The sequence below is a fragment of the Cottoperca gobio genome, chromosome 4 (assembly GCF_900634415.1).
Source record: "Cottoperca gobio chromosome 4, fCotGob3.1, whole genome shotgun sequence".
In the NCBI taxonomy this organism is placed as follows: domain Eukaryota; kingdom Metazoa; phylum Chordata; class Actinopteri; order Perciformes; family Bovichtidae; genus Cottoperca; species Cottoperca gobio.
The window spans coordinates 5,423,173-5,434,399 of record NC_041358.1 but is presented as its reverse complement, the minus strand read 5'-3'; the positions used below and the strand labels follow the sequence as shown (position 1 = coordinate 5,434,399).

General features: G+C 42.0%; 1 protein-coding gene across 1 annotated transcript; it reads right to left on the bottom strand.

The window, feature by feature from the left end:
- Positions 1–275: 275 nt before the first annotated feature.
- On the bottom strand, positions 276–9,697 carry amotl2a (angiomotin like 2a). The gene is given in 12 exon segments (XM_029430268.1): positions 276–2,126; positions 2,647–2,832; positions 3,165–3,228; positions 3,230–3,326; positions 3,413–3,514; positions 3,621–3,811; positions 4,297–4,592; positions 6,166–6,258; positions 6,607–6,751; positions 7,281–7,434; positions 7,760–8,545; positions 9,441–9,697. Coding segments are annotated over 11 exon segments (2,121 nt in total). The 5' UTR covers positions 8,476–8,545; positions 9,441–9,697; the 3' UTR covers positions 276–2,049.
- Positions 9,698–11,227: the final 1,530 nt, after the last annotated feature.

The window sequence follows — 11,227 nt, the reverse complement described above, 5'->3', positions numbered from 1 at the left end:
GCCAACCTTTTGTATCTGGTTGTGTGCCTAATATATTCTTAAACGTGTTCCTGCAAGAGGTTATTGTCGAGTTGTAGCATGTCACATTATGCCTCTTATTGATAAAGATGGACCATAGCATAGAATATGGGTATTGAATAAACAAACAGGAATGGGGCCTTTAAATATTAAAATATCTATCTGACACCTCAGATGTTCAGTAGAGATTTTGTATGGAGTCAAATTAATATGCTGTATTAAACCAGTGCAACATACAAAAACAGAAAGCCTTTTATCAGACATATATTAAGAATTTTAATCTATTATAGTGAAATGTTATGGCATACAAATGATCCTTTACAAAAGTTCACAGCAACATCAAAATGGGTCAACCAGCCGAAGCAAGGCACCTTAACAGGACCTTTTGTATTTGACATTGGTTATAACTTAAGGTAGGGTACATCTTTGGCACCAAAAAAACAAAAACAAACACAGTATACAGATGAAAAAAAAAACACTACAAAATATATTAACTTCTCTCACTTCAAATAGCTATTCATGTAAACACATTCCAAAAAGAGTGAAGGGTATTAACTTAAACGGACACACTGCATTGACCAGCAAACACATTGTGATGGAAAATATGGTGAAAAAGCTTGAAGGGGAATACCAGTCAAATGTGGGACAATACTCTTGTTGATAATGTTGTGAAGATGGAATCTGACAATTCAACAATTTAAAAATGTAGGATAATTCATTAGCTTAGCGGTATTCCCCTCTGAAGAGTAGAACAAATCGGAGTTGTGGCACATTCCAGTTAAATACAAAAAGGGACAGTCCTGAAAAACAGGAGTCTACATTCAGCAGTGTTCAGTGATCCTACACTATGCAGGGAGAAATAAATAGAAGATTCCATGTGAAGGATATAGTCCACTCAGAAATGTGAGATACTTGAGCAATGAAGACAACACAGCTGAATATAACACAGTGGTGGGGACAACAAATAGAATAGCAAATGCAAGCCAATTATAGTTGACCATTTCTATGCTCATGGTAGAACCAGCTACCACCACTCAGAAGAAATAACCAGCCCCAGAAAGAGAATCATGTGGAGAATGCGTGCCATTTTAACAAGGGCGAGGGGTCAGACTTTAGATAGCCTTTTTCTTTTACGGGAGCATTCCCTCAGTGAGGGAATGTGAGAAGATTAGCTCCAGTGTGTCAGTGGAGGGGAGCGAAATGCTGGGCAGTCGCCATCTGAGGCCCCCGAACATTAACCCGGGATCTGGAAAATTAGACCCCCGTGATACACTGTCAATCCTCGCAGGCTTTTTTAAGCGAGAAGTGAGCAGACATCCTGCAGGCTTTGCATTCAAAGTTTCTAAATCTTCTTCGGAGCTGTAAGCAGGACCCCGAATGTATTTTAAAAGAGAGGAGCAACTGTTCATTTAGGTTCTGTTAAACAGAATAATCCCCAAACATGGCATGAAAACACAGAAGATGCTTATATTATAAATATTCCCATTACTTACAGTGGTAATAAGCTCGCTACTGGAAATTCAAAAATAAACCAAACAACATAGAAGGGTTGCGCTCTTAATCCAGAGATGTGAGTATAACTGTATATCATTTAAGTGGAGCAGAGCAAGGCCAGAGATCCTTGTTCTTCTCACCTCTCAAATATAAAAGTAACATCACAATATGAGCAGCATTTACAAATATAAATACAATACATAACTAAAAAAAGTAACATGCACAACAAATGTATAAGCACAACCAGCAGCCAGGTTCCTATCACAGAGCAGAATGCTGTCCAGGTACCTCGGAGAATTCTGACCCTTGAGGCAAATGTGAGTGTTTGTGAATTGCGCAGTCGAAAGAAAGCTCAGCTCTCATTACACATTCTGCTCTCTGCATGTCGGTGAAGGTGAAACGGCTCTGCTCACGTCGGACGATCAGCCTCTTTCTTTACTTGTGGTCAGACGTAGAGGAAGGCCTTTATCACCTCGGACCATTAGTCTCTGTCTTCGTTGGCTGTCGCTGTTCAGTCATAGCAGCGGCAGTGAGCACTCAAATGAGGATTTCAACCACATCTGCGTCTGAGCTGTTGATGCTCTTGAATGTCTTGAGTGGCTCCTCTGTGGTGTCTACAGTGAAGATACAATTAGAAGATTAGAAAATAACTTTGATATGCTACAGCTACTGCAATGCTGGCTATTTACAACACTGCACACAACCTGTTTAATTAGCCTGTCCGGAATGACACCGTATTAGGGCCATTGTAGGTAAAAAACAACAACAACGTAATAATACATTACGTATCGGGGTAATATTCCCCGAAAAAACTCTGATACTTCATCTCAGCAAATATTTGAGTGTTTTTCGTGTAAATTTGTTCCCGTAAATGTACCACTTTAATCTCAGAGAATATCCTAGCATTGTTCTCGTAAATCCATTTTTTTTTTCCTCGGAAGAATACCGCCCCTACTATTTTATTTTTTAGCTACAATGGCCCTAACATGTTTTTGTAGTCTTGATCCAGCGTCTGGTTATGCTTTATATAATTGTCAAATAGAAAAAAGATCAAAGCGCCTCCTGTCAAAATGGACAGAGCAGTTTGTGTGGTAGTGATTGGGTGTCAAATGCTTAACAAAACAATAAACCCACCAGTGGAAGCTGCTGAGATCACTTCAGATGTCTTTAGCTTGCCATGCTCTGCTGTGAGCTCTGGCTCATCCGGGACCTCGTCGCTTTGGGTGCTGCAGTCTCGGCTCGGGGCCCTGGGCGGTCCCACCACGCGGGGTTGGGGTGGCAGCGCAGCGGAATCTGTCTGGTCATCTGAGAGGCTCTTTCCTACAAATGCAGACAAAGGGAGGAGGCTGCTTAGTTACCCGCTTGTATCCACATTTACACACTCCTGAACATCTGCCCTCTGCGGAGTTCTTCCCATGACTATTCTGGATCGGGCTATTCTGGAGTGAGAGATGATATGCATTCCAATTTAAAAAAAGTTGTCCATTTGAAGAACATGAAATGCTTGTCTCCAACTCAATACTTTTTTTTAGGAAGAGCACATTCTGTCTGGCGACAGTCTGCCAGTTGTCGCTTGATAAAGCATGTGTCATTAAAGATTCTGAATTCCTCGGTATTGCTTGAAGCATGGCCGGCAAACATCTTGCACTCACCTTTACTCTCCGTGCTGCTGGTCACACTGTTGATAGAGGGGACGGACCTGGCAGGACGGAGTCCCCTGTTTCTCCAGCTTTCCCTGCTCCCATCTGGAGCGCTGCTGGATGACTTTGATCACAGCATCTTTCTCCAGGAGCTGAGCATGAAGTGCGCGGATCCTAAACATGTGGAAGACACCATTAGATCACAAACCAAAACAAGAGTAGCAGGCCAGTATCTAAAAAGGACAAGGAAAGATGTTTACCTGTTCTCCATCTCCTGATGTCTGTGACTCGACAAAGGCAGGTCTTCATTAAAACTGCTGTTTGGTGAATGTCGAGGTGAATGATTGATGATGGTTGTATCTCTGCAAAGAAAATACAAGACTGTTAATAAACTTTGCTAAACTTCAACAAAATAGTAATTATCAAGCTGTTTTTGTCCTTGCTATACGTCTCCATGTTTTTTCGTACCTCTGTGCGGCAGCAGTGGCAGCTGCATCCATGGCAAACTGCCTCATGGTGCTCTCCTCCAGGTACTTTTGCTCCCACTTGGTGATGTCTGCCTCCAGGGCCAGAACACGCTCCTCTTTCTCCCTCAGCTGCTGCTGCAACGTGGAGGAGCTCAGTTCTGAAGCCGTGGGGTCAGCTGCCCGTTTCTGAGACTGAGATGATAGACAACCGTTGTTAACATTTGGAAACAAATACCTTTAATGAATAGTTTGATAATTTGGGAAATAAGCTTAGTTGCTTTTTTTTGGCGGCAGTCAGAGGAGAACTCTCATATCTCTATGCTAAATATGAGGAAATATAGCAACATATGGTTAGCTTAGCTTAGCATAAAGACTGACAGTAGGGGAAAGTGCTAGCCTGGCTCTGTCAACAAACAAAAAAGTCTGGTGACCTTTGGAGGTGCTGGGAGGTTAACTAGTTGTTTCCCAAGCTTCCAGCATTTATGCTAAACTAAGCTAAACTATGCTAAGCTAATAGACATGCCACTCTAGCTTCATATTTAGCATACAGATGTATGAGTGGTATCACTCTTCTATTCTAACTTTCGACAAGAAAGCAAATAAGCATATCTTCCAAAATGTTGAACCAGTAGGTACAAACAAAAGCCATACAAGTCTTTGTTACTTCCTCCCCTCACCTGTTGTGCCCTGAGGCTTTTCAGTTCCTGCTCCAGTCGCGTACGTAGCCGCAGCTCCAGCGCCTCCCTCTTCTCGCACGCTGCCTGCAGTTGAGCCAGCGAGCTCTGCAGTCTCTCCACCTTCTCCACGTAGGCTCTCTTTCTCTGCAGTTCTTCATCCAGCTGCCGGTTGCGGGCCTGCGTCGAGGCCAGGGCCTGCTCGAGCAGCTCCCGCCTCCGCTGGCACTCCTCCCCGGAGACGCACAGGTGCTGTATCTGCCTCTCCAGTTGTTCGCGCTCACGCTGCTGCTCCTCATCTAAGATAAAGAAAGGGGGAAAGAAGAGGTGAATGGTGGTCAGTAATAGTGACATGAACCTGGAAGATATTGAGCTGGTCATGAGTCACATATGGGTTTTTGGTTAGAAAAAAGGTCTGTAGTTAAAACAAGCATAACAGATTTTCATGTTATGTTTTGTTTTTACGACCCAAAATAAATCTGTAAACACTTAAAGAAGCTTTTAAGTGTCTTAAAAAAGGCTGTTGCTAACATGTGGCTAAATGAGACGACAGAGGTTGTCATTAAATGTCATCATGATTATTCTAGCCTGACTTTAGCTTTTTGGCAGTTGCATTTAAAAATCATACAAGTACTTTTCATTTGTGGAGATTATTTTGCTAAACAAATCGTGCAAGTGTCATAAACTCCAAAATCCAATTGAAAATATCCCATAGGCTCTTTGTCGAGGTAACTGACACCAACTTCCTGGTTGGCCTACAACAATACGCACTCTAAGTGAAATGAAATGAGGTGAAATAAATGCTAAAGAAGGGTATACAAGACTATTCAGTGGCTATTGATGGGTCAGTCAATCAGATACATAAACTCAGTGAGTTCCAGTGTGTACTATAAATCTCATTTACTTATTAAAAGCTATGCCATGATTTAATGAACACTTTCAGAATGGAAAGCCGGTTTATCTGTTGTGCCACTTTAAAAAGAGGGTTGATTACACAACATGAGTGCATGCCTGTGCAGGGAATGCAGACTTCCTCTTATCCACTTACGCACACAGGCGTAGCTTTGTACTTGGAAAAGCTCTGGAATGCTTCTAGGGACGTGAAGTAAACAAGCAGCTCAAAATATAATTCAAGTGGTCCTTGTAACAAAAAAATACATCCACGACACATCCCACTATTGTAATTTAGATGAGAGTTTGCTACTGTTGGTACAAGATAGCTGTTTCCAGGAAAGGCAGATGGACAATGGTTTTCAGACTGACGGCGCAGGACAATCATGTGGCTGTTTAAAATACACAGAAGATGAGTAAACTGAGGTCAATTGGGTTTACTCAACAGCACATCCCTGTACAGAGCAGAAAAGGAGCAAAGAAATATTCGCAACTGGCAGATCATGAGGTAAAGAAATGCCCAAACAAGGAGAGCGAGCTGGCCAGGGGTCATCTTGAGTGGGGCCTGGATGACCCTGGAGTCCCAGACTTATTAGTTCCCCTTGAGGAGGGAAGTCAGCAGTGATGCAAAACTGAGCATGGGGGGGGAGAGACAGCCTGAAATACCTAAAAAGATTCCTGGAATTCAGGCCACATTTACTACATCTATGAAAAGTAGCTGCCGGCTAAGTGTCAAGAGTCACTCTTAACATTAGAGATAGATGTTTGTGCCCAGACATACACGGCCTTTATAACACACCACCTTACTGAAGGAGGAAACCAATCCCTGCTGAACTATGTTCCTGCCATTGTTAAGTGCTTCACAGGGCAGTGGGATTGTCAAATCAGATAGAAAACAAAATACATCCTTATGTCTTCCTACTCCTGTCTGTCATGAGCCATGCCATGAGACTGATTCAGGATAAAGGACAATAAACGTACTTTGCTCCAGCAGTTTAACGAACACATGCTGTCTCTGGTCTGAACACTCGGCCTCCTTGGCTGCTCGCTGTTTGGTAGCCGAGTCAAGCTGATCTGTCCAGAAGAAAACAAACCAAACATGACGGTTACACACATTAAGTTACATTTAAATAGAATATCAATACACTTAAAAAACCCTAACCCTACGGCACTCACACAGTATATATATATATATATATATATATATATATATATATATATATATATATATATATATATATATATATATATATATATATATATATATATATATATATATATATATATATATATATATATATATATATATATATATATATATATATATATATATATATATATATATATATATATATGGCTTCTTTCAAATAAAAAGCCCTACATTTGAAAGCAGGACGTGCATTACAGATGACGAGCACATACCTCTCAGGTCTCTGTTAAAGTCGTGCATCCTCTTAATCTCGGCCTCTAGTTTATTCCTCATTGTTTTCTCCAGAGTCTCCCGCTTGGCCGAGCCTTTCATCAGAGTCTCGTAAGCTTCAGATATCCTTTGAATCTCCAACTCCAACTGGGAAGAAAATGTGAGAAAATGATCAGTCTCGGGGAGACATTCATTGTCTGGATTGTGGTTGATGTTCAGTTGTTCATATCAATGAGGACAATTAGTCATCTGTACAAATGCCGCCCTTTTTCCTTTTTTACTGCCTACAGGCAAATGGCTTTTTAACTATGCGCAACAGAAAAGTGAGAATTAACATTCCTGAGTGAACTCTTGTGAGTCTGAGGTGTCAAGGCCTTTATCTCCTTCCAGGGCAATACGCCAGCATGTTTGAAAGACAAAAGAGGTGGGAAGTGTTGCAGGCATTCCAGAGGAGAAAACTCTCAACATCAAACTTTGTGTAAGTCACTAACCATTAAAATATGATAAAAACTCAGAGATTGTCTAAGAAGTGCACCAACCATTGGGATCTCTCTCCTTAACGGCCAGACAGGTTATCACCCTGACATGTACTGGCAAAGAAAAGTATTGTTTTTACGATTTCCACACCTACTTATGAGCCAACAGCTCCGTTGATCACACCACCTTCTCCTCTCACCTTCTGCAGCCTGGCAGCCTTCTCGCTGTAGACCTCCAGCTCCTTCCTGAGCTGCTCGTTCTCCCGCATCAACGCGTCGGTTTGAGCCGAGTTATCGCCGGAGGCTGCGCTGGGGATGCTGTGAGCCACTTGGAACTGAGCGGACACATACCTGCTGAGGAGAGACACGAGTGATTCATTACAACGCTGCGGGAAACCACAAGGCTTTGGAAATACTGAATGAAAGTATTGTTAACTGGGGCTGCAACTAACGATTATTTTCATTATCAATTAATCTGACGATTGTTTTCTCGATTTACTGCTTGGTCTGTAAAATGTCAGGAAATAGTGATCCCAGTTTCTAAAAGTCCAAGGTGATGTCTTTAAATGTCTACTTTTGTCAGTTCAAAACCAAAAGAAATTCATTATATGATATAAACAAAAACAGGAAATCTCCAGCATTTACTGACTCCACATTGTCGTCCATCGTTTTTAGTTACCTGTGATGCTGCGAGTAGAAGGGTGGAGGGGGCTCTCTGGAGTATTGTCCGTGCTCCTGTGAGTGGCTGAGCATGTATCCAGGAAGTCTGGCAAACAGAGGATAGTCCGGAGGCGGCCCACGCTGCTCTACATACTGTTGGGCGCCTTGCCTGTCAGCAGCCACAGCGTTTGTAATATTATTATTATACAGCTGTGGATAGCTGTGTGAAGAGCTCAGGATGTCTCGGGGTGCGTTCCTCTGCAGAGAAAGCTGCATGAGCCTCTCACTGAGGGAGCGAGCGTGCTCCCTCTTCAAGTCCCACTGTCCCTCACTGTGACTCCCCATTATGTCCATGTCCTGCTCGGCCTGCCCCTTCTGGGAGATCAAATACTGGGAGTGAGCCTTAGCCTCTTCATAGGTGGGCAGCTCCTCTCCATGGAGCTGATACAGATGGCACACCTGGCTCTCGGAGTGCAGGCAGTCTCCTTGGTACTCCTGGCCTTGTGGCTCCTGTCGTGTGGACATCTGGATGCACTGGGTCTCCTCTTGAGTCAGGCTCTCCAGAGAGGAGCGAGGACTGCCGTTGCCCCCGCCGCCGCTGCTGTTGCTGCCTCCACGCAGGGCCTGCTGCTGGATAGCCAGAAGCGTGCGCGTGTCCGTCAGATTCCCGTAGCGGAGCTGCTCTTGGATGAGACGGTGCAGGACCGTTCCAGATGAGCCTTCAGCGGTTCTCATTTCAGTCCGTGGGAAATGAGCAAAGAAAACAGCCTCCAGGTGGCAGTTAGGTGCTTTGCAATTCACAAATCTGAAGGAAGGATAATAATATCGATCAGATTTAGCACTGCACAACATTTGTTACATATTTATCCTATCAGCAGAGCATTTTTCAGGTTCTTAAACCCCATTGTATTGTTATCATCAATGGTAGTGGGGCTGCAATTTAAGATTATTTTCTATGAAAATGCCAGAAAATAGTGAAAAATGTCCATTCCAGTTTCTCAAAGTCCAAAGTGATGTCTTTAAAGGTCATGTTTTGTCAAACCAAAACCCAGAGATATTCACTTCAACATGATAGAAAAACATTCTTTTCATTTTTAAATTCTTCTAATGCACAAATGACTTTAGCTATAAGTGCATGAGCTGTTGGAAATACCCCTGATAGTGATGTCAGTGCAGATCCAGTTTTATTGCCCACATACACTTTAAAGCATAACTTTATCTGGAAGCCAGACATAAGTGTAATACTAATACAGTTACTATAATAAACATCACAGACTCAGACAAATACACTGATTCCCCAAATGTGACATGATGTATAGACCCAAACAAAAGAATACAGGAAACATTGCAAAAACATGTAAAATGCCTCTTCATGAAAACATTCATGTTCTCTTAAAGCTCCATATGTGAATTAATATGATACAATCTTACTGCGAGGCTTTAAATCGACCAGAAACTCGACTTTATAAGATTCATTTCAAATGTTTGATATGTGTTGAAGTACCCATTTAGTTCAGGAACTAGAACAAATAAATGCATTTGACTTTTCCATCATCTTTTAACAAAACTCGCATGATTAATCCACCAGTCAATACTGCGCCATGCACAGAATCCGTCCCAATGGGACTTCTGGTTATCAAGCATCCAAACACAATCCGGCCGAGAGATAACACCTCGGTAAATAAAAATGTAAAACTTACCAAATGATAGTTATCATCACACAGGAAACAGTTTACGGTGGCGTAATATCTCAGTATTCTGCGCTCAATTCAACAAAGTCCACAAGTTTCCCGAGCTCCTTCCTCGACGTACGGTGTGAGCGCGCCGACGGGCAGCAGCAGACTGAGCAGACCGAGCTGCGAGCTGCACGAATAAATAACTGAGGGCCGATTGTTCGCTGCGGCTGGAATGACAGGAATGTAAAGGCTCCAAGTCCCTGTGGGATCAAAAGCAGAGCACAGGGGAGGAGAGGAGGAGGAGGAGGAGGAGGGTGAGAGGAGGAGGAGGGTGATAGGGGGAGGGGGCGAGAGGGCAAGAGGAGGGGGGAGCAAAAATTGGATTCAGAGCAGCAGCAGCACTCTATCTCAGCTGGCTGCTTGTATCATGTAAAAGAGCTTGTTGTTGTTTTTGTTGTTCTGTAGCTTGAGGAATGTTAAGTCCCTGCCGCTCCTGCAGTTAAAGGAGTTAACTTACAGTTTTAGGTGCAACAGAGGAATGTTTATTTGTGAGACCGCAGGATCATAAAATGCAGTATTACAACCTCACGGTCATAAAGTGTTATTGAATTACTCAGGAAAATATCCAGAAATATGATGATGAATAAGGATTTCTGTGTTTAAAAAGAATCAAGATACAAGAGAAGTGGGGGAAATCAAGATTAAGGCCAGAAGTTTTGTTGAAATGTTATATTTATATCCGCTGTTCTGTAAAAAAAGAAAAAAGTCAGAATTAGCCATGCTCAATACAGCTCTCTCTGTCCCGGTAGACTATTGTTTCTATTTTTGTGTCTTGTTCTATTGTACCACTTGTTAAAATTCACAATAAAATAAAAAAATGTGAATAAAAGAGTCCTATTTGGAAAATGCAGTAATCTATAAAAATAAATAAATAATTATGTTTTGTATGTTGAGTTTTCATCTATAGTGAAACAGCTGTCAGATAAATGAAGCAGAGTAAAGTAAAGTACATTTCTGAAATGTGGTGAGGTAGAAGTATAAAGTACCTAGAAACTGTGCTAATCACTTGAGAAAGAAATCATGATATTTGACAAAACACAAAACCACAGTCTCAATCTCACATTGCAAAAGGTGGTGAAATGATAAGGGATGCAGCTAATAGCTGTTTCCATTATCGATTCATCCATTAATATATATTTTAGTCTATAAAATGTCAGAAAGCACCAGGTGATGTATTCAAACTCCTTGCTTTGCCCAACCAACAGTCGTTTGGGGTTTAACAAAGAAAAACAGCAAACTCTCACATTTCAGGAAGCTGGAAACAAAGAATGTTTGACAAATGTCCTAAATAATACTGTCATTCAAAACTGTTTATTAATATTCTGTTATATTCGACTGATAATTGGCACTAAAAAAAGCTAAAAAGATATTGAACTGAGACCTCATTATAATTTGTGTGAATTAAAGCTGAACTGGTGGATTTGACCTTCTTTACATGATAGAAACGCGGTAAAAGATCTTTTTAGAACGACTACAGTGAGGCAGTGATGAAAAAAGTGCTGTCATATAATCCAGACATGGATTAATCATTATTTCTTGAACAGCCTTTTGTTTGCATGTGCCTGGTAAATATTTAAGCCATGGCCCGTGCCAGTTAATTGCAGAGTGTGTGTCTGTGTGTGGACACGAAGGGAGAGGGGCGGGTGCGAGGCACGCTGCCTGCCAGCTGTCCGTGGACCGAAATCCCCTTCCCCTCCTTTAATAAGAGCTCTGAGAGATGCATTGTTCTCCCCCAAAAAGCAGACATGACG